The sequence below is a fragment of the Hirundo rustica genome, chromosome 1, assembly GCF_015227805.2.
Source record: "Hirundo rustica isolate bHirRus1 chromosome 1, bHirRus1.pri.v3, whole genome shotgun sequence".
NCBI classification, from domain to species: Eukaryota; Metazoa; Chordata; class Aves; order Passeriformes; family Hirundinidae; genus Hirundo; species Hirundo rustica.
This window is the reverse complement of record NC_053450.1, coordinates 12,721,125-12,743,307: the sequence shown is the minus strand read 5'-3', so window position 1 is coordinate 12,743,307 and position 22,183 is coordinate 12,721,125. Positions and strand designations below refer to the sequence as shown.

The 22,183-nt window shown below is 36.9% G+C and overlaps 1 protein-coding gene across 5 annotated transcripts in view; it reads left to right on the top strand.

Moving 5' to 3' along the window:
* Positions 1–22,183, top strand: part of COL14A1 (collagen type XIV alpha 1 chain) — a 118,016-nt gene that overhangs the window by 84,367 nt on the left and 11,466 nt on the right. For all 5 annotated transcript variants that reach the window (XM_040060144.1, XM_040060168.1, XM_040060160.1 and 2 more), the window contains 11 exons: positions 164–273; positions 1,168–1,326; positions 5,297–5,374; positions 5,656–5,742; positions 10,514–10,567; positions 10,965–11,060; positions 12,308–12,361; positions 12,801–12,854; positions 19,034–19,087; positions 19,941–20,012; positions 22,095–22,130. In XM_040060144.1, coding sequence (XP_039916078.1) covers positions 164–273; positions 1,168–1,326; positions 5,297–5,374; positions 5,656–5,742; positions 10,514–10,567; positions 10,965–11,060; positions 12,308–12,361; positions 12,801–12,854; positions 19,034–19,087; positions 19,941–20,012; positions 22,095–22,130 — 854 coding nt within the window. The remainder of the gene's footprint in view (positions 1–163; positions 274–1,167; positions 1,327–5,296; positions 5,375–5,655; positions 5,743–10,513; positions 10,568–10,964; positions 11,061–12,307; positions 12,362–12,800; positions 12,855–19,033; positions 19,088–19,940; positions 20,013–22,094; positions 22,131–22,183) is intronic.

Here is a 22,183-nt window from a genome sequence, read left to right as displayed (position 1 = left end):
CTGATACAACTTGTTACTTCCAGGTCAATATGTTGTTTATGAATGTTTTACTAACATTCAGGCTGTCATCTTTGGTCTGCTTTGTTAAATGCAAATTCACTTTTTCAAATATTGTATCAGGACTTTTCTTTAACACAGAGCCCTTACTTTTGATCTCACACAGATGGTGGAAAAACTCTGACTTTCTTTAACTATGACTACAAAGGAGATTTTCAAACTGTAACTTTTGAAGGTCCTGAAATAAGGAAGATATTTTATGGGAGTTTTCATAAGGTTAGTAATGAGAATAGCAAAAAAAAAAAAACCTACAACAACAACATTTTGAATAAAAGCTTGTGAGTTTTTCATGTTTCAAAAGCATGTTTCATGAGGTCAATTACTGCCAAAAAAAGTGTATTTTGCATCACCTACCTTACTGTCATAAGTCTCTTCGCAGTATTAGAGGGTAATTTTGTAACTGACTTTCACCCTGATGTTTGGATCTTTCCTAAACAAAACAAACAAACAAAAACATTGAGAGTTTGCTCATGACAGGAGAGTTGTATCCAGGCCTTCCTACTGGGAGAGTCTCTGCTGCCTCTGTGAGGGACAACAGAGTGTGATCAAGGCAGAAGGAAAGAATTTAATTGTTGTGCTTTCTCTACTGCATTTGATGTGATTTGAATTTTTAAGTGTAAAAACTTCACTATGACAGGTTTTGCTGTCAATGTATCATTTACAAACTAAATTTTACTGCTTAGTTTTGGCTTTTGCAAGTGGCTGGCTATAATGGCTGTAGTGGTGAAACCCAGTGCTCTATACAAGGAATGACCACATAAATCAAGAGTTCTGTGGGATCTGAGTGGTATTATGAACATTGTGTAGATCTTCTGTTGGGACAAATTATTTACTTATTGAATAAAGTATGTTAAGTTGCCAATTTCTTTGCAGATGTTCCAGAAGTAGAAAAATAGACTAAATTCAATAAACAGATTATAATCATAGAATAATTCAGGTCGGAAGGGACCTCTACAGGTCATCTAGGTTATTTGCTTTGGAGTGTTTGAGTTTCATAAGGAAACATGGAATTAGGAGCTCATTTTAAAAAATGCCCCCCTTTTCCCAAGGAAAGAACACATATATCCCACATGCTCCTTTGTATGTTAAAGCATCTTCTCTTTTGCTTAGTTGCACGTTATTATCAGCAAGACCACGGCCAAGATAATTATTGACTGCAAGGAAGTGGGTGAGAAGACCATTAATGCAGCAGGGAACATTAGTTCTGATGGCATAGAAGTGCTGGGGAGGATGGTGAGATCCAGGGGACCAAGAGACAATTCTGCACCGGTGAGTGGAACAGTAACCATTCTGTCTAGCATTTTAAATATCCTAAAAGCAGCTGTTTGGGAACTTTGCAGTTAGTTTTAACTCAAAGCCAAGTGAATTCATATTTTAAAAGATAAAGTCCCAGCATTTCAGAAATTCAGCAAAATTCTGCAGTAGTTGTCAACTTGGGCAAAATATTTTTTTTATTATGTTAATAAATGTTATGTTAATAAGATCATCATTGTTGAAATTTTATTCTCAAAACCACAGTTGATACATTCAGATATGACGAGTTCCAAATTTAATTACACAGAGTAATACAACATATAAGCCTGGAATTATTTTAGCTTTCAGTTTTAAAATTTTTAGTAATTATTCCCCATGTCTGTTATTCCCTCTGATTCTTTGTTTGCCCCTTAATTCACTGTCTGTTTGCTAAAAAATTCAACTGGTTTGGCGCAGACTGTCCCCAAAAGCTCCCATCTTAGTATACCTAGCTCTTTTATCATATCGGACATTTTAATGTGAAAGGTCTCCCCTCTCCCCTAGTTTAAGTGCTCATTCATTCCTCTGAAACTATTCTCTAGAAGTAGTAATTGATAATTCTTTTTGCATGGCAACCAATGAGAGTTTTTTGATTTTGTTTTGTTTGGGTTTTTTTGACCTTTTTGTACATAGTAGTTTGCTAATTTTCCTTGAACTTTCTTGACCCTAGATGGAGGTTAGCAGAGAATGTGAACCTTGAACCAAGGCTTGATTTGAATAGGAACAAGGTTTCAAATCTGTATTTGTTTGTTAATATATGAAAATACTCTTATTTTTTAAAAAACAAGCCCTCAGAATATGTCTCTGTACAAAAAAAAAAAAAAAGAGCTTTTAGGACTCAAACAGATGGATAATAATTATATGAAGCCTGTAAAGACAATCACACAGAGAAACCTTTGTAGTCACATTCCAATAGAAACAGAAAAAGACAGACATAGGAAATCTTGGAATTAGAGAAGGCTTTGTAAAGAAGTGGAAAGAAATGTGTCTTTTGTTAGAACATAGGAATCTATGCAAAAAAACCCCAAAACACCAGACTGCCCACTCACTGAAAAATTTGATTTTGTTCAAACGAACTGTAAAGCTGACGTAAGATTAGAAATGTGTAGGCAAAGATGGAAATTCTTTAGTAGTGTTGAGCTGTCGTCTAGTATTACCATATATAACAAATTAGAAACAAATCAAGAAAGCACCCAAATACCATCTTCTGAAGTCTCCATTCTGCACAATTCATTTATATTGAGTAGTTCTTTGAATAGTCACATTTAAGATGTGAATGAGCTGGTTTCCTACTCCAAAATTTGGAGGACATCAAAGGAATCTAGTAGGAAGCAGGATAGAGGTTCTCAGAACAGCTACTGGATTAGTAGATCTCTTAGTTTTAGAGATGCTTATTACATTAAAAAAAAGTAAGCAGTCTTTAGAACAAAATTGTGGATTTTTTTTTCTAATTGTATTCACATGGAACAGTTTAACATTCTCAGAATGTTTTTAGTGTATTTTTAAAATAAATCAATGCAGAGCAGTCATTAGAGTTTTGCCAGACATTTCAGTCTTGAGGCAATGTAATTGTACCAGAGTTTTCTTTCCCATGAATGTATACAATGTATAATGGTAACATGAACAGGCAGAGATAGACAGATAGAAAGATAGATAGATAGATAGAGCAAAAAAAGGGGGATTAGGCTCAAGGTGCCTAATCCTTTTAACATTCCTGAATCAGTCGTCTCAGGGTTAGATTGTAGCTAGAGCAATGAAACGTGACTGGGACCTGCAGCAAGTTATGTTTTCTATTCCTTCTGTGGGATTTAATGAAAAGTCCAACTTTAAAACATTATCTACATTTCACAGACCTTTTCTTTATCGATGTTTCCTCTTCTTTGAACTTTGTTTGCTTGCATGTATATGTACTGTTAATAGTATTGTCTAATGTGATCTGTTGAGAAACATTTGCAGAGCTGTAGCCTGGTTAGATGAAGACTTTTCTACCTTGCTGATTCTGCTTGCAGGGCTGGATGTTTAGAAAGCAAAATCACTATGAATGCAGAATGAATAAATGTTTAACAGTAGCAAAGAAAGCTTTGTTTTGGGTTTTAGCTTGAGTCAGAGCTACCCACATAATGTTTTTAAAAAAGAATACTGTCATCCAACATTTGGTTGGTGAATACAGCATTTCAGAAAATGTCTGTTTGCTCTTTACTTTATACCAACATACTTTATTGCTATGGATGTCCAGATTGCCTAGTCCAGACTAGGCATGCACACGCCTATGTATAAATTTTGCTGGTGCTGTCATCTTACCATTGTTCAGGATAACAGAATAGCTTGGGATGGACTGGGTTATGGAGAAAAAAAAAATGGCAATACAACTTAACTTCTGAACCTAAGGTGCTCTCTACAGAATCAGCTGTGGTGTTGCTGCACCCCGTTTCTGGGATGTCTAATTTGTTTAAGGGCAGTATCATGCAAATACCCAGATATTCTGTGTCCCAAAGCAGTGTGTGCCTGCACTTTCATCTGCTGCTGCACCCAAACTAGTGAGGCCTCCTGGAGTTAGGAGCTTAGTGATGTGTAGCAAAGAGGGAGGCACATGGTTCCACGTGGAGCCAGCTTCCATTTGACACAGACATGGACACAGCTGGGCTCAGGGTGTGTCTCCATGAAGCCAAACTGAGAGTCCAAGCACTGCCTTCATGCTGCAGTTCAGCTGTCTGAGCTGTTTAGCATGGTGCCAGCTCATTGTGTCAGCATCTGTAGTACAGAGAATCTACAAACCAGCTAATCTGCTGGCAGATAAAGAGCATATCTATTTATATGAAAGTATGCCTTTATTTGAAATATAATATTTGAGTTTTATAAGGAAAAAAAAATGAGGCAAAACCAAAGGTGCACATATGTATTTTATTTTAACAGCTTTAGAAGCAATACAGTTATAAGAAAGTTTTAAAATTCATTCCTCTGTTCTGATCTTAAAATAATGTGACTGAAAATAATGGGAACAAACCCAGTGTTCTATCTCTAGCAGTTCCTCAAATTTTTTAACATGTGGGGTTAATTTAATGGGATGTTCTGTTCCATACCATTCTCTATTCAATATGCACATAAACAAGGCATGGAAAAAGAATAAAAATAGTAACAGAAGAAAGCTTCATCTCTCTAGACCCCTTTGTTCAGTCAGGACTGTAAAGGAGATAATTTGTTTTACCACTGAGTCCTAGTTAGTGTATTGTTTCTAAATATCTAGCAGCCACTATTTTTAGCAAATGTGTATGTTCTTGCAGATTAAATTCTAGTCCAAACCATGTTCTAAGACCTGTGATGGGAATTTTCTTTTCTGTTGTTTTTGCATTGTTGTCATGTGTTGAACAAGCTCTTTCCCATTCTTAAGCTATCATTGCCTGGGGATAACACGGATAAGTGAGGGCATATTCTAAAGTAAAATTAAACCGGGAAAAATGAGAAATATTTTTTGTGGCTCAGCTCCAGTATAAGTAATAGTCTACAGAAGACCTTGTCCCAGATAAAATCTGAACAGCAGACTGTAGGGTTAAGAGGAATTATTCAGAGAAGTTAAACTCTCTTTTGCCTGACTCTTGATGTCCTTTTTGCTATAAAAAGATGTTGGAAGACACCATTGGGCAAAATAAGGAATTAAAGCAAGGAGTGGGGGAAAATTAAATAAATGCATGCAGCATTTAACCTTGAACAGCTTTGATCAATTCATGTAATGTCTGATAGTTCAGATGCGTTGGTTAGACACACATTTGCTAAAAGCAGTGGATTTACCATTTAAGTGTGGTATTTGTGGCTTGCTGCTCAAAGTCAAAAGCCTTTGTCTAATCTGAGTGATTAAGTCAAGCTGGCTTTGCTTGCTGATGGCTCCATTTTGCACTGATCTTACATCTAAGAGTGATATTGTATGTACATCACCCTTGTTTTGATACAGCTGCAGTTACAGATGTTTGACATTATTTGTGCTACCTCATGGGCCAATCGAGACAAATGCTGTGAACTTCCTGGCTTGGTAAGAAACCTCTTTCAATAACTGTAGAATTTACCTTTTATTTTCTACTTTATTGAGACAAATGTTTTATTGGAAATGGATGCTTAAAAGTTATCGGAAAAGCCCATTTTTTCTTGGATTACTTGTCCTATTGAAAGTCAATAAGGCGCATTTTCTAAATCAGGTAGATGCTTTTGAGTACTGTGTCTTAGACCGTACTAAATACTGTATCTTAGATTGTTAAAATACCTAGCTTTTGAAGTTCTGGACATCATTCTTCTCCTATCTTAACCTTTTCATAGAGGGATGAGGAAAATTGCCCTGCCCTTCCTCATGCTTGTTCCTGTTCAGAAGCCAATAAGGGTCCCCTTGGACCTCCTGGACCGCCGGTAAGGTTTGATTCAGCTTTGTAGTGAACTGTACCACATAGTCCACTGGCCACCTTTATTTCAAAACACCTGAAAATAATGCCATTGTATAACTAATACAGTTAAATTACACTTTCAAGTGTTGGTAAAGTGATAAAATTATATTCAGTTTATATTGAAGAGGCTATAAATTATGTAAAGACATATTATGCTGAAGCAGTTGGGGTATTCTTTAGACCTGGAACCCTTTTACCTGTCTGTAGCATTAGATATGTCATAGGAAGTGCCATTTATTTTCAAATTTTTAATCACCTGCTCTCTGTCTAGTCTAGCAGATGTGTATTAAATGTAGCTCTGAGTTTAGATTTCTGAAATGCTCAGTTTACAGTATTCTTATCAATTAAAGATATGGAACATGACAATGCCACTTGTGTAGTATGTGATGAAAGAAGACTTTTCTTAAAAGCCCTACCTAAGTACAATATTTATTGGAGAGTAGAACAGGAAGTGCAGGTTCTTCTGAGAGTTCTTAGAGGCAGAGAGGTATCCAAAAGCCATGAAGAGAAGAAAGAGTGAAATAATCTGCCCTTGTGGAAAGCTGACTTTCTTTTTTTTTTTTTTTTAATTTTCCAGTGAATGATGAAATGTACACTGTTACAAACTTTTACATATTCTTAGTAGTGTCATTTTGATGGCATGCATTAAGAGTTTGCAGTGTAGATATTAAGTAAGTGTCTGTCTAAGTTCCTTGTGTAACCACTGGTACTAGATAGTCTCTTGTAGAAGACAGTTATTTAACTTTCCCTCTATGTCAGTGTAATACCTTAGCTGGAATAAATCTTTCTCTTTATTGGCTTGTGGAAACTGAAACAATGAATCAGAGCAGACAATGGAGATACAGGCCCACTAAATTTTGAGAACTCAATTTCACATCCCAAGGCTGATATTATCAATTTAGAAAGGCTCTGCAATGGCCCATTATTGGTTTGGTTTAACAAGAATCCTGACTGGGATATTTGTTGAATGGTCATGTGTGTTTGTGTGGTGTTGTTTGTTTGTTTGGGGCTTTTTTGGTTGTGGGGTTTTTTTTGTTTGTTTGTTTGTTTGTTTGTTTTGTTTTGTTTTGTTTTTTACAACTAGATAAATATGATTGGTATCTTAGGGCTGCTTGCTGAGTGAGTTTGAGATGAGGCTCCCTTGTGAAAAATTTGACCTGCCTATTTCTCTGCTCATACTGTATCCTGGATGCTCCAAGGGCATGTTTTTAAATGAAAGAGTCAGGGAAGAAAGCAAAGGAAAATTATTTTGGTGTTAAAAAGCAAATTACACTAGTTACATGAGATTATGTTTAACAACAAAATTGACTTGCACATAAAGCTTTCACGTAGTAGGTCCTAGCAGATATTAATCCTCCTGACAACTCAACTCAGTTCTGCAAGAACTGTTCTTCAAGCTCTGGTACAAAAACCTGGAGAGAAATTCAAGAGGAAATTCATTTGCATCTTGAACAGGAGAAATTATTGAATGTAGGCTATTAAACAAGTATGGATTAAAGTTTTAATTCCCACATTTTAGCATCCAGTTTGTGTTCTGTAAAAAAAGGCAGTGGGACAATTTACATAAAAATGTCACTTAAATTGAGTAGTTTGACCACATTTCACAGTAAAGTGAAAAATGTTTGAAAATTATTTGACTAGAAGGATATGTATTACTATAGTTCAAAAGATATATGGATCAGGAATTGCTAAGACTTAACCCAGCAGTAAAATAATGTACTTCTATATATTACACTTAGGATTAACCATGTTTTGAATAGCATAGTGCCAGGCAAGAAGAAGCTTATAATCACTGCCAAGGCAGGGAAATATGTGATTCTGGAACTCAGCCTGTTTTAAGTGATGCTTTTTTGCCAGATGGCAGAGCTCAGGGAAAAAAAAAAAAGTTCAAGACCTACAAAAAAGCTGAGCAAAAGAATAAAGTCAGCGTTCATCTCTGCACCAACCAAAAGTCAGAAAGTCACATGTGCTATGTCTGGTCAGGAGTGCTCCAAGTCATTAAAATGTCATGTGACTTTTCTCCAAGCCAAGGATTCTTCTGTTTAAGAGATCAGGATCCTACGAAGTAATCAGTTTTAGACATTAGGCTAAAAAACACTCCAAATAAAATGCTTCCATTTATTTGGCATAGTAACTCTAGAAAGAGTTTTCAACCTTTTAGAAAATGCATCACTTCGGGTAAGACAAAGTGTTGTTTAGACTTAAGATTATCTGGCAATTTTCATCACGGGATACTGTTTTCATGGCTTCATTTTTGGCAGAATTTGATCCTGCTGTCTGAAGTTCCCCACACAAAGTAAAAATGAGATATCACAGAAAACTAACGCTTGCATTTGAAAGAGATGCTGCAGAATTGAAGAAGGTGAAGGAGACAAAAATACTGAAGCATTGGAGAAGTTAAATTGCAAAAAAAAGATAAAGCTTTCAGTCAGTGCTTCATAGGTTTTGACTACTAAAAAGAATTGAGGTGTCGTGATAACAGTAGATTATGATCTGTTTCTGGGGAAAAGCACTGGCTACTAAGAAGTTACTCAAAATAAGGGAATGAATTTTTGGCTACAAAAAGAAGCACAATTTTTTTTTTTTTTTTTTTAATTAATCTCACAAGCTTAGTAGTGCTGAGGAAATACCACCAAAACAAGTTTATGAGAAAAATGAGGGGACTCTTCTGATGTTGTCAGCTTAAATAATTGCTCTTCTGGAAGCTGTGCTTTTATCTAGCAAAGTTACTGGTTCAAAACATGTACAAGTGTACCAACTTCAGCATGAATCTGAAAGCATATGATTTAATGGCTCAGTATCACACAGTTTTTAAGTATATAGTCTTAGTAAAAATGCAGTCCATTTATGAAAACAAAATGTGAGAAAACTGTGATTTTGTTTATGCTAAAAAGCTGCATAAACTTTTATTTATTTAATTATTGTGCTGAGGAATTTTTAATCTCAGAGTTAGGAGTAAGGCAGAGGAAGGAGAAAATATAACAGATTGGAATGCAGAAATATGGAATCTTGCAACTGGCAATTGGAACTTGGTTCCATGGAGAACATGGGATGAGATTTTAGGGTCAGAGCTGGCCATAGTGGAATGAGTCATGGCCGTAGAGATGTAGAGTGGAAGAGAGAAGGCTCAGGAAGCTGGGAAAGGTAGTGGAAAATTGTTCTGTGATCCCACAGAGCATGATCAAGACCATGTCATGATACTCTCATTGAAGAGCAACAGTACTCTGGGGTTTCCAGACATTTCTGTTATTTTTTCTATTTAAAGTCTCATTCATATAAGCACATTTTCAATTCTTATAGCTTTAAATTAGCTGCTGTTATTTTTGTAAGTACCTATTGTTGCCCCTAAAGAATTCTATTTAGTTATAGTGTCTAGTTGTACGAGGTCCTTTCTGAGTACAATGATATGTAGAATACCTGTAAAGCTCATATTCCAAAAGATAAGGCAATACACTCAGGTGGGGGAAGAGGAAAATTGATATGAAAAAAGAATTATTTATGCTGTCCTATAACTGAAAGCACATGCAGATGTTGCTGCAAAACACATTCATGGCAACCATCCATAGATATATGGTATTCCAGTGTCTCAGATGATACTAATAAAAAGGGCAAAAGTTGGTTAATAAATGGTAAGCAGATATAGGCATTGCTGAAGAAAGTAAAAAAAGAGAAAAATTTCCCAAAGAGCATTTTACCTAAGAACAGCCCCAAATCAAACCATAGTGTAGGTCTAGTAGACTCTGGTGTTGTCCTTGCTGAAAACTATTCCCAGGTCATTAGAATCACGGGATTATAGAACTGTTTATGTTGGAAAAGACTTTCAAGATGATTGAGTCCAGCCATTAACCCAGCATTGCCAAGTCTGTCACTAAACCATGTTCCCAAGCGCCACACCTACATGTTTTTTAAACACCTCTGGGGATGATGATTCCAACATGTCCCTGGGCAGCCTATTCTAAAGGTTGACAATGCTTTCTGTGAAAAAAAAATTCATAATATACAGTCGAAACCTCTAGCAGTTCAACTTGAGGCCATTTCCTCTCATCCAGTCCCTTATTACCTGGCAGAAGAGACCAACCCCCTCCTGGTTACAGCCTCTTTTCAGGGAGTTGTAGAGAGGGATAAGGTCTCCCCTGAGCCTCCTTTTCTCCAGGCTAAGCACCCCCAGCTCCCTCAGCTGCTCCTCATCAGACTTGTGCTCCAGACCCTTTCCCAGCTCTGTTGCCCTTCTCTGGACACACTCCAGCCCCTCAATGTCCTTCTTGTAGTGAGGGGCCCAGAACTGGACACAGCACTCGAGGTGTGGCCTCACCAGTGCTGAGTACAGGGGACAGTCACTGACAGTCACAGAATGCTCTTGGCATTTCTAGAAACTCAGCCTTTAACAATGTGATTTTGGTTAGAACAGACAGATGTGCAGAAGGTTTCAGCAACTAGAAGGGAATCCGTGACCACATTTCCATCCATATCGTAGCTTTCAGTGTTATTTTGATTCTTACGTAGTGTGCATTCTTGGCTCTAAAAAGTAGTCACATCTGTGTTTAAATCTGCTCCTGTGCATGGCCACACTTAAGTATGTTCCCAGTTTAATTACTCCCGTGGAAGGATATCGACAGGATATTTACTGATTCTTGAACGCTGATTCAGGAACAGGAAGAATCTGTTTGTGCTTCTCTGGATTTCATTTCTGTTTGAGAGTTTTGGTTGTCGGTGAGTCTTGTGCTTGTGCTTTACAGGGTGGTCCAGGTGTCAGAGGTGCCAAAGGTCATCGTGGTGATCCAGGTCCAAAGGTACTTTGTATAGCACTCTGCATTTGACAGAGGCACAGGTTCTTGGTTTATCTCTGCTGCATGGAAACCCTGAAATGAATTCCAGATTTTCTCTGGTGTTTTTGAGGAAAAAGCATAGTGAAATGTCATTGGCATTTGCTGTGGCTCTTTTCAAAACAATTACTTGTCCTATTTGTTCCTTGATAAAAGATATAAAATTCAGAATGCTGCTTTCACAGCATGTCATCCTGGTTTTTTAGTATTAATAAAGAAACCAGACAGTTTTAAATTGAACCCTAACTGCTCAATCATGTTAACCCATATTTCAGATGTTTCTGAATCTATTGGTATTTTCTTCAAACAGAAGCTGCCTTTGTCCATATGATAAGAGTTTAACTTATGTCCTGTGCTACTTTAGGGACCAGATGGACCTCGAGGTGAAATCGGTGTTCCTGGACCACAAGGACCTCCAGGACCACAAGGACCCAGTGGACTTTCTATTCAGGGGCTTCCAGTGAGATTCAAAAAATCAATAGGCTTTTTTCTGTGATCTCTTAAACAGCAAATAGCTTAGTCTAGATTGAAATAGCTTTTGGTGTTGTGATCAGAATCTGAATTTCAATATTTGAGGTGAAAAAACAGATGGGGTTTGACCTCTAGCAAACATGGGTTCAATGCCAGCATTTCTGGTTTTTTATTTTGATCTGAATTTTTAGTCAGCTGAAAGTATTTGATTGCAAGTTTAGTATGACCTGGGTATTAGCATCCAAGCCTGGAGTCAAGTGAAAATAAATTGCAGTGGGGATTGTGACATGGCACCAGACCAAAATGTTAATTTTTTCTCTTTTTCTGGCTGTATTGCTCATCACAGATCAGTTCTGACTTGAAAGGTGTACCCAAGCAAGAACACCATATTCTCTGCCAAAATTAAGCAATAATATTTATTACATAATAAAATCTATCATCAGAGGAAGTGATTAGGCCTGGAGTTTGCAAGGCTGTTGAGAAATAAGTCACACAATTTCATCATAAATGAACATTGTTAGAATAGTGAACCAGTAGCACTTGTTTCATACACCTTTCCAGTAGATGGGTACAGACAAGCCTAGAAAAGTAGTTATATATGTATTTTTTTCTGCTAGTTGTTTTTTTTTTTTTTCCCCAAAATTTGCTACACTACACTACAATTCCGTCTTTTTTCCAGCCTATATGATGCTAATGTAAAATATAATGGTTTACCAAAGTTGTATATTCCTGATGATGTCATCATAGAGAATAACAATACTTTAAAACAATACTTTAATTATAAGAGCTGTTATTTCATAGAGAAATTGGTTTTTTATAAAAGTTAGTTTGTTTATTATCTAGAAAAGTACCATGGAAACATGCCTAATTTCCACAGAAAACCCATTTTTTCACCATTATTGGAGATACTGATGAGACCTGAAGTGAAACAAATTCCTTTGAAGAGAAAAAGAAAATAGCTACCTTTTTTTTTTTTTTTTTTTTTTTTTTGGTAACAAAATGGCTATAGTTTTATCAGGTTACTTATGAAACCTTTTAAAGTTAGTTTTGTTTTCTATGTTTATAACTTCTACATTTGCATTTTTTGCAAATAAGAGTCTGTAAGTTTGCTTTCAGAAAGAAACACAGTCTGTTTGCTTACTGGTTGCTTTGTTGGTTTTTTTATTCAAAGAAGGGAACTGTTAAAAATAGAAAAGTAACCATATATAACCATTTACTATTTGTAATTGTTTGCAGGGGCCACCAGGGGAAAAGGGAGAGAAGGGAGATCTTGGTTTTCCTGGCCTGCAGGTATTCCTTGTTGTATACCTTGTCACTTACTAAGTTTGAATGTTAAATTGATGTCATTGTGAGTTTAGGGCACATATTCTAAACCACTGAGAAATGTGTTGTTGGGGTGAATTTGAACAGGCGTTTAAAAAGAAGAGGAATCCAGGGTATGCTGGTGTGCAGCAACTGATTCACTTGGGCCTCAAGAGCTGATGACTTTCTTGTTTAATGCTGAAATTCTATCTCTGTAGAGTCAACACCTCTGCATTTTAACAATGTGTTTTCCCATCTCTCATTTGACAGAAATACCTTCTTTAATGAATCTCTTCTATGGTGCTATCCATTATTGAGCTTCCTAGTTCCATTTATCCAAAACATGTCACACGGTTTCACTCAAAAATTATTTAGCTGGATTCTGTTCATTTCATCTCATAATTTGCTTTCCTTTTAAAATGCTTAGGGTGTCCCAGGAGCATCAGGTTCACCGGGAAGAGATGGAGCTCAAGGTCAAAGGGTAAGGTGAAATGAGTATGTTTTACATGTGTTTTGTTCCCATTCCATAGTGGAAATGTTTCCCAGCATGGTTGATTTATTATAATTTATGCCACTTCTATCCTTTCTGGAGGTCATCTCTCTGTGCCAATAGGCACAGGAGGGTGGGAATCCTTCTATCTGCTGCTGAGGCTTGAGATGTGTAATGGAAACCCTGTGCTTCATGCATTTCGTAGGAGTAGATGTCACTTGTGTTCAGCATTGCCAATTAATATCTTGGCTTATATGTTTAAAATTAAATCGTTAATGGTTTAAAATTAAATGGTGCATAGTTAGTATGCAATCCAAGGCAATGATCTAAATTTGCTTTCTAACTAATTAATGAATAACAGAGATAACTTCAAGGGAATTTAACACTGAACGTAGAACGATACCTGCAGAAACAGTTGACATGAGGAAAAGGTAAAAAATAATACCAAACCCAAAATTTAGTCAGCCTTATTCTGCTCCTGGTAAAACAACTGAAGGTACTTACAGTCTGTCTAGGAGCCAGTAAAAGAAAATTCATATTCATTTGTGCAGTTAAGCCTATAAGTCCTCCTCTTTGGCTCCTTGGGGAGATTTCTGTTTCATTATTAGTCAGACACTGGAAAGTTATTATTAGCATAGTAGTGGATTTCTGTCTACAGCAGAAGTTCATTATGAAATATAACTTTTCAGTTTCATTTGAGGAAGATTTACATATTCATGATCTTTTTTTTTTTTGATATGTTAATGTAACTTGAACTTCAGAAAAATCTGGAACGTCTTTGATTTTCCTGACCTTGTTACAAAAAACCCTAACCCTGTACCAAAACACATATTTGAACTCACTATTATGAATTTAAACATTGGCATATCTTTATATCTAAAAGTAATTCCACTGAAGTTACTGTAGAAGTTAGGCAATAGATAAATGTTTCTTTTTTCTCTAAAAATCAAGAAAAGAAAGGCATTTTATTAGGATAAAGATGCAATATTATCATCAGATGAATAACCTAATTGGAGGAATAGGCTTCTAATTTTCAATTAAATTGTGGTGAAATATGTAAGTAAATGCATTCTTTCCCCCACTTCATAATACTGTGATGTATTATGGTTTTGCTTGTTTTTATGTTTTCTTTTTGACCGCACTGGAATATTTCCCTCTAAATTGCCCAACTTTCATGCTACCTATTCACCTCCAGGTCAACAGAGACCTGGATCCAGATGGACATACGGTTTTTTGCCATGTCCTGTCTAGTCTTGGTCCTGGACAAGTTGAGATGAGTTAGTGCTAAACACTGTACAAGTGAATGCTTTGTGCCTCCTCCCTCTACATTCCCGATCATGAGGGATGCCAATGTGCCAGAGAAAAGAACTCTGTGTTTTTATGTTATTCTGTTGCTGACTTCATATTGAGCACAGGATGCCCCCAGCCATGCCTTGATGCTGGTAGTTCAGGAGTGGTCTAGTTCTCCCACATGTGGGAGTTACCAGGTTGTTGCAGAGAGATGGTATTCCAGAGAAAAGCCATGGAAGACTAGTGCAGCAAAGGCTTTTGATACAGCCTGGAAACGTTTACATTCCCCAGTGTTTAGTCTGTAGAATACCCCACTGTTGTCTATAAAAAGGTAGGGCAATTACATAAATTGCCTGTTTTTGTAGATACGGTAATAAAGCTTTCTTCATGTGCTCTCTTTCTTCTGCTGTTAATCACGGGAGCTGAATAAACAGCCTTGAGCTCATGAAATGAGTTCTGTTAGCCTGGCATTGTCTTTGTGCAACCCTTATGCAATGTTGTCTAGCTTAATTATTTCTATGGCAACAAACAATTATGCTATACTGATTTTATGGTGTTGTAACTCATTTGATTCCTGTGAAGTTATGACAACATAAAATTGCTTTTAATGGGCAAAGATCCAAAGTAATTATTTCACCGCAGTCTCTTTGAAGACCCAGCACTTGAAAAAAGGATAATTCTGAAGGGCATAACTGCAGCAGCAAAGGGGAACTGGAAAATTCCTGAGAAGTAAATTGCCTTTTTGTATAATGTTTCTTTTTGTTGGGCTTCATCCTGTTAGCCAAGATGCCAAACTGTTTTTCAAGTATTATACTACTAGAACTGAGATTTTCTGTGTTTTTCTTGGCTTAGTTATCCCTTCCCCTTTAATATTTATTGATCTTTAAATATTTTAATTATAGTGGTACTAGTGCTGTAGAGTACTTGTGCAGGTTGCTAAATCACACTGATTTTAATGGGTGGTAAGCACAGCGCTGGTACTTATTGGGAGATCTCTGAGAACTTTGAACGGGGTATAATGTGATATTAGACTCATGAAGTGCTGGAATGGAGACCTTTTCCCCTTCGGTTCCTGATAATTGGAATCACTTCACTTTTACACTTTGTTCTCTCTCTCTCTCTTTTTTTTTTTTTTTTTTTTTTTTTTTAAATTCTAGTGTTCATACTTTCTGATTTTCTTTTTTGAAATCAGTTGAGGAAAGGGTTTGATTTTCCTTTCTTAATGTTGTAATTCAACACTTAATTGTGTCTGGTTCTGTCCCCGCACCCGGCGGGCACTGACCTCCGGCTAGCTCAGGTCAACACAGCCACTGATGGATGGGTACGCAGGTTATTTTTACCTGCTGGTCGGCTTCTCAGCAGAAGCTGGACCCAATAATGTCGTGACAGCAACAGCAGCAGAGGAAAAGGCTGGCTCTCAGCTTTGTAGGTTCAGAAGCTGGACCCAATAATGTCGTGACAGCAACGGCAGCAGAGGAAAAGGCTGGCTCTCAGCCCAGGGGACCTATCACCTGAAGCCCTCTCCCTGAGATTTCGCAACCTGGGAGGGAACCCTGGAGTGATAGACAGGCTGCCCCAGAGCGAGGGGGGCAGAGGGGATGTTACAAGTCAGGTGGGGGGTGGGAGGACTGAGACAAAACACCTTATTATACAGAACACACAAAAGGGTTACAGAACTGGGATACAGTGAAATGAACCATAACATAAACTTCTTATAAAAACCTAACAAAACAATTCTTGCACCACCACACTTAATCTATAATGTATCTTTTTTGTATTTCTGAACTTGGTTTTAAGTCCCTGATTTACTTGCTTTTTCTTGGGGTTTAGAAAGACATAGAACATCTTCCCTGTCAGTTATGTGAACTCATAAAAAGGTCATTTTCATAATGACATACCCTCCATATGAAGAAGAATGTGTTGAAATAAAAATACATTGTGAAGGTTGAATCAAGAGTAAAATAAAAAAAAGTTTTTTCTGATAATAAAGGAAATATTCTGAATATTCATGATAATATTTTATAACTGTCTGATAACCTGGTTAAATCTACTCCTCAGACTCCACATGAGGAGAAGTCCCGTCTGCTCTCATCAGCTTCCAGAGTGTCAGGAAAGATTTTATAAATGTAAAATGATTTATTTTTATTGTATAGTTGTAGCTGTGGTTGGTTGGTGTCCTTTCTTGTTGACCCATATTTGCAGCTAGCAGTATGGGGGAGTTTTACTAAAGAGAACAGATCATGTTTCTCCACCAGCAGTGCCAAGCATTTCATGTTGAAAGACAGATCCTGAATTGGCAGTCATGTGTCCCAGGCTGCAGGGGTTTTTTTAAAGGCTCTACATGAAAGTCTTTCAAACCTGACTCAGTAGCTTCAGTTAAGTTTTTGCTGGTATCTAGTCTTACTTGAAAAGTCACCTCTCCACAAGTTTCCCCCAAACAAATTCCAGGCTACGGAAAGTTCAAGAGTTTATAATGAGGTCAGCAGCAGTGCTGATTTCAGCAGACTTGAGATTTTACTGGTGATGCCATTTGTATTTTGGCAAATAAAATCCCTTATAAAAATTCTGTCAGAGCTACACTCTTTCTCTAAAACTTTTATTTCATGCCATTATCAAAATATGTCTTCATTTAAGTTAACTTTCCAAAATGATATAAACCTTGATTCTAAGACCTACATCCTAGGTAGGTCACACATCAAAATCTGTCCTATCCTGCTGTTGGACTTGCAGTTCCATGAGAGAGAATCAGTAGCTTTGTACAGAGTCATTTCTATCCTGGATGTGACAGAGAGAAAGAGCTGTTGTGCTATGTAATACCTCCAGTCATTCCCCCTGGATTAGAGATGGTTAGGCAAGGAGGAGTATTCAATAAATGGGAGATTAAATAGCATCTGCAAGGCTTCAGTACTCAGAATACGACTTTGTGAATTCTCACTGTGCTCTATTTTCTTCTACATTACACACACCAAAAATTATGGGAGAAAGAGCCAGAAGAAATAAATTCCCAGTCTTCCTGCCAATTTCCTGGTACTTACTAATCTCTGCTCCCAGCTCAAAAGTTCAGAATGAGTGTCAGATCCATTCTGGCCATCAGGCGGTCTGAGGAACATCATCTTCAAATGCTGCTGGCAGCATAAACAAATACCTTTAATCTTTTACCAGCATGAGAGAATAGGTATTGCCATACTCCTTCTTGAACCAGGCTTCTCTTTGACTTATCTATAGCAATTTTCACATCTAATAAATACAGTAGGAGGTAATCTTTTGTGGGCGATACAGACACAATGCCAAGAGAAATAAACCCTAGGAGAAGAGGCAGGAGGTGATTACTGAGCAGCCAAGAGTAAGAGCACTGCTCAGAAGAAAGAAATAGTGAAATATATTCCAAGAAAATGTATTTCTGATCATACTGTTAATTCTACTCTTTGACTGGAGTGGGAGAAGAGAAAAACATACAGTTTTATTTTTCTTTAGAAGCTAGTGTGAATCCACACTAGATCCTAGAAATCAGTGGAAAGCACTATATTTCTCTCTTTCTAGTTAAATTAAGCCCTTAAAGGGTCAAACCAGTTTTCATCCTGCTTTGGAACCGAGAAAAATAGAGGTTTTACATCTTTGTTTTAAAAAATGAAACATGAATATGAAGGCATCAGCTTCTTCTGGCTACACTGTGGAATAGGAAGGTATTTCCTTATCAAGTTGAAGGATACATAGATAATGTGAGTTAACTATGTGGCTTATTTTATCATCAAAATACCCATCCAGTAGAATTTTTTTAAAAAAGAAACACCTTTCCATGTATCTGGCAGATAATATTATTCCCCAGCCATTTTTTATGCCATGTGATTGCAGATTTGAGTAACAGTTTCCAAATTCAGTAAAGTATAACACTAGTAGAATATGTTATATTCATTTCTAAAACCATGTCAGAAACAAAGATTTGGAAAAATGTACAAACCAAAAAAGTTGTGAATTTTTCTCCTAAAACTCCATGAGATACTGAAGCCTGGACTGTTCTTTACTGTGTGTGTCACCATAAACATTTTCAAACCTTTCAGCAGTAAACCAAAACTTTCCAGCATAAACCACCTTTCAGACTGGTCTTGAGCCAGAGGTAAAACCATATTTCTCCTGTTCAGGCTGTGTAGTAATTAAAGAATTGCCTAATCACCAGGCTGGTCAGAAATCCAAGCTTTTGTAGCATGTGGATACAAAATGCACGTATTGGTTCATTTGTAAGAATACTTTATTAATGGTGTATTTTCTTCTACATCTGGTCAGTCTTTTTTTCTGTGATGTACTCACTTTCCAGTTTCCAAGTTATCTTTAGTTTTTTGGCTCTCATTTCTGGAAGCTCTGAGGCACGTTCATAATGTAAAACACATGAGCATTCCTGCTGCTTCCTGCATCAGGACCTCAGTGATAGCTGGAGCGTATGTACAGCACTGCTGGGCAGAGAGATCCACTCTCTGTTGCCATCTTTCAGCACCTCATCAGTGGGACTGTGAATACTTGCAACCAGTGAGAGCAGATGTAGAAACGTGACCCTGTGGTAGAGAGGTTTGACAGCAAACCCTCTCATTGATATTGTTTTTTCTTCAAAAATATTGTGAGACAAGCTGGATTTTTTTTTTTTTTTCCTTAATCTTGGTGACACTATAGCTCCTTTTCAGAAATAAACCCTCCCCAGGGAAAATAAGGAATCTTTTTCTTAAGAGACCCCTACCAACAGGTAATAATTTAGAAAAAACCCCAAACACAAACTACAAAGCAAAAGGAAAACAAAGAACAAAGGTAAAAATTTCTTCTAGATGAAACAGAACATCTTCATGAAGTACATGTAAAAAGCTGATGAAATTGCATTTATTTCTCTTTTGTAGGGCTTTCCTGGCAAGGATGGACCCACAGGCCCACAAGGACCTCCTGGCCCAATGGTGAGTACTGCCCATGGAATTTCTTACTGCAAAAGTTAGCAGGATTTTGGGGGATTATAGGTCACACTGTTATCTATGCTACAGTGGATAGAGCAAGGCCAAGGGAAGTTTGAATTCTCATGATGCACAAAGTTGGCAGAGAGCTGCTTGTCCAGTGTAATTTCTTTCCACTCCTACTTAGCTCAAGAAGAGAATGTCTCCCTTGGGAAGGGGAGAGAGTTGTTCTGTCAGTAGATTGATAGCTTGTTCTTAGTCAAGTAACTGCACTATAAAGAGGGAATTACTGTTTTTAACATTGAAACAAGACTTTCTTTTTGTCAAAAAATTCTAATTAAGACTATTAGCTGAAGTGAACCACCAAGTTTTACTTGGTCTAGAGGCTGGAGGTGAGCACAAGTGCTGTCATAGAGTAATCAAGGAAGACAGCAGAGGCCACATCCATCAGTCTCAGCCTTCTCAGTTAAGGCAGCTAGGCAAAATTAATGTCCTCTTAATAGATTTAAAAAATTAGATGAAGCTGCTGGCTGTACTGAGTATTCTCCAAGCCATCTTGTTGTTTTTTACAAAGAGCATCCTGACTCATCCCCCTTGAATACAGTATTGACATCACAGGATTTAGTCCAGTCGTTCAGCAATTTCTGCCTGTTCTAGAAAGCAACCCAAGTTGTCTTTCTCAAGTGCTTTTCTCAGAGCTGTGCTTTTGGTGTTCTTTTTCCTATAAATTGTATTTCTTAGTCCTCTCTCCGAGAATCTCCAGTCTTCGACTGACAGAAATGTCTGTGCACTTCTCCTCATCAGGACTCAGGGATGTTGATTGTCATCACCATTATTTTCTTCCTCTTTTTCCACATAGGGCATACCTGGTGCTCCAGGTGTTCCAGGTGTTACTGGAAGTCAGGGGCCACAAGGTGATGTTGGAGCTCCTGTAAGTAAAACTAATTAATATTTCTCTGTCTGCTCTTGTGCATTAGTTGGGTTCTGAGCCTGGTTTCACTGTTTGACAGAACTCCTCAGTATCTATTGCCTATGATCTCTTTGCAGGTAGTGGCTAAGTTAAACATCATATTGACCTTTGTTCATTCTTTGTAATTAAATATATTTGTTGATCTTACATACTGTGTTTGGAATATAGGGATTAGAGTCAAAACACAAGATTAAAACACAGAAGTTAAAAACACAACTATGTGAATTTGTAGTCTTTGTGTAGTTACTTTTTTTTTTTTTCTTTTTTTCTTTTTTTTTTCCCTTTTGCCCTTGCATCAACTTTCTGGAAATTCAAGTATTTATGAACCTGAATATTTCCAAAATATTATTCTGATTTCCAAACTGTGAAAATAATATATGAATGAAAAACTGGCTTTTAGGGTTAATCTGTGTTTACATCAGAACAAATGACTAGGGTTTTTTCTAGATTGCTATTACAAATTTGACTATAAGTTTCATTGCATGGAAAATTATATCCTCTATATTTAAAATTAGTATTAAGAACCTCCAATATTGTCTCTCAGATGTTATTTTTTAATATTTTAATATTTATTTATATATATATATATATATATAATTTAAAAACCCATTTTGACTGGAAGAAAGGAATACAACTATGAAATGAGTGTGTAAATTATGTGAAAGAGAATATTTATAGTGGACTTCTTTGTCTCTATAAGAGTTCAGACAATATTATGTATTCATATTTTAACATTTGACTACTTGTTTAATTATAAAGCCCACTCAGCTTTTTTCCATCTATTACAGTAAGCATTTTATTTAATTTTTAAAGACATCAGAATGGGACAGTGTGCATTTCTGCCACTATTTGTAGAATATAATTTTTTTTCCAAAATCCAGTTTGGTTTGGAGACTTTGGGCAATGCAAGCATTTTCATTTGGTTAAGTGGAAATGAAATTAAATTGACCGATAATACATAGGCGAAGATAATAACCTAATGCCCAGTTCTGCATAGTTTCCAAGTGTAATTGTGGAATCTATAAAGGAGATTTGATGAGCTATGGGTAGCTTTACTATCAATATATAACAAGTTGACTATGCAGTTCCTGTCCAAACATATGTTCCAGATACTGAAATAAATTTTCTAGAATGTAGATATTCCTGTGAGTCATGCAAGAGCTCTTCTGTGCATGGGTAGACTCTAGTAATGCTGAAAAAAACCAGGTGGCTGAAAAATTACTGAGCTTCAATAACTATCTATTCCAAAACATATAATTATAGAATAGAGGCCTTAGAAATAATCTTTTAGTCTTTTTGTAGGCTCTTCTTCTCTCCAATGACAGAATAAGCTGTACTTAACCATGTATCCCTTAGCTGGTTACCTACACAGAAGCACAGAATAGAGTTGGAAGGGAACCACAAGGATCAAGTCCAGCTCTCAAGTGAATGGCCCATACAGGGATCAAACCTTGGTGTTATCAGCACCAGGCTTAGACCAACAGACCTTTTCTTCCTTCAAGAGTTCCTGAGAAATGTGTAGCCTACCCCAAAAAGTGGCATTGGTGAAGCTGTAACTGCCCTAGACAGCTTGTTTCAATCCATAATCCTCCTCACCATCATTACAGTATTACATTATCCTTAATGTCAAATGTAATCTTCTGTGTAGTTTAATCCCATTGCTCGCTCTGTTCATAGTGGATGCAGTCTCACTACTACAGCAAATTTCAGGCTGCTATTTTGCAAAAATTAGACCTGTTTCAGCCATGTGAAATGCATTATATGGTGGTCTGTCCTTGCTATCATTTTAAATAAGTGAATTCAGTGTGTGTGGCAAACACTTGTGAGAGTCATTGTTCCCATGTAATTGCCAAAGGTGAACATTTTGTTGAGTACTGAAATGATAGAAGTGCATTTGTCACTGTCATATAACCTCCTGAAAGCTTGTTTATAGTTTATTTTTTCTCCCTTTACTATAACTCCACAAGGCAGACAAAGTTTAGGTGTTAAAAATTTTGAGCAGGACAAAATGAGAATTAATTTTTGTATTAAATCTTTTCATAGGGTCCTCCCGGAGCTAAGGGTGAAAGGGGTGAACGGGTAAGTCTGTTTATGATAGCCGTATTTTTTTTCCTGCCTGACCCTCTGTCTCA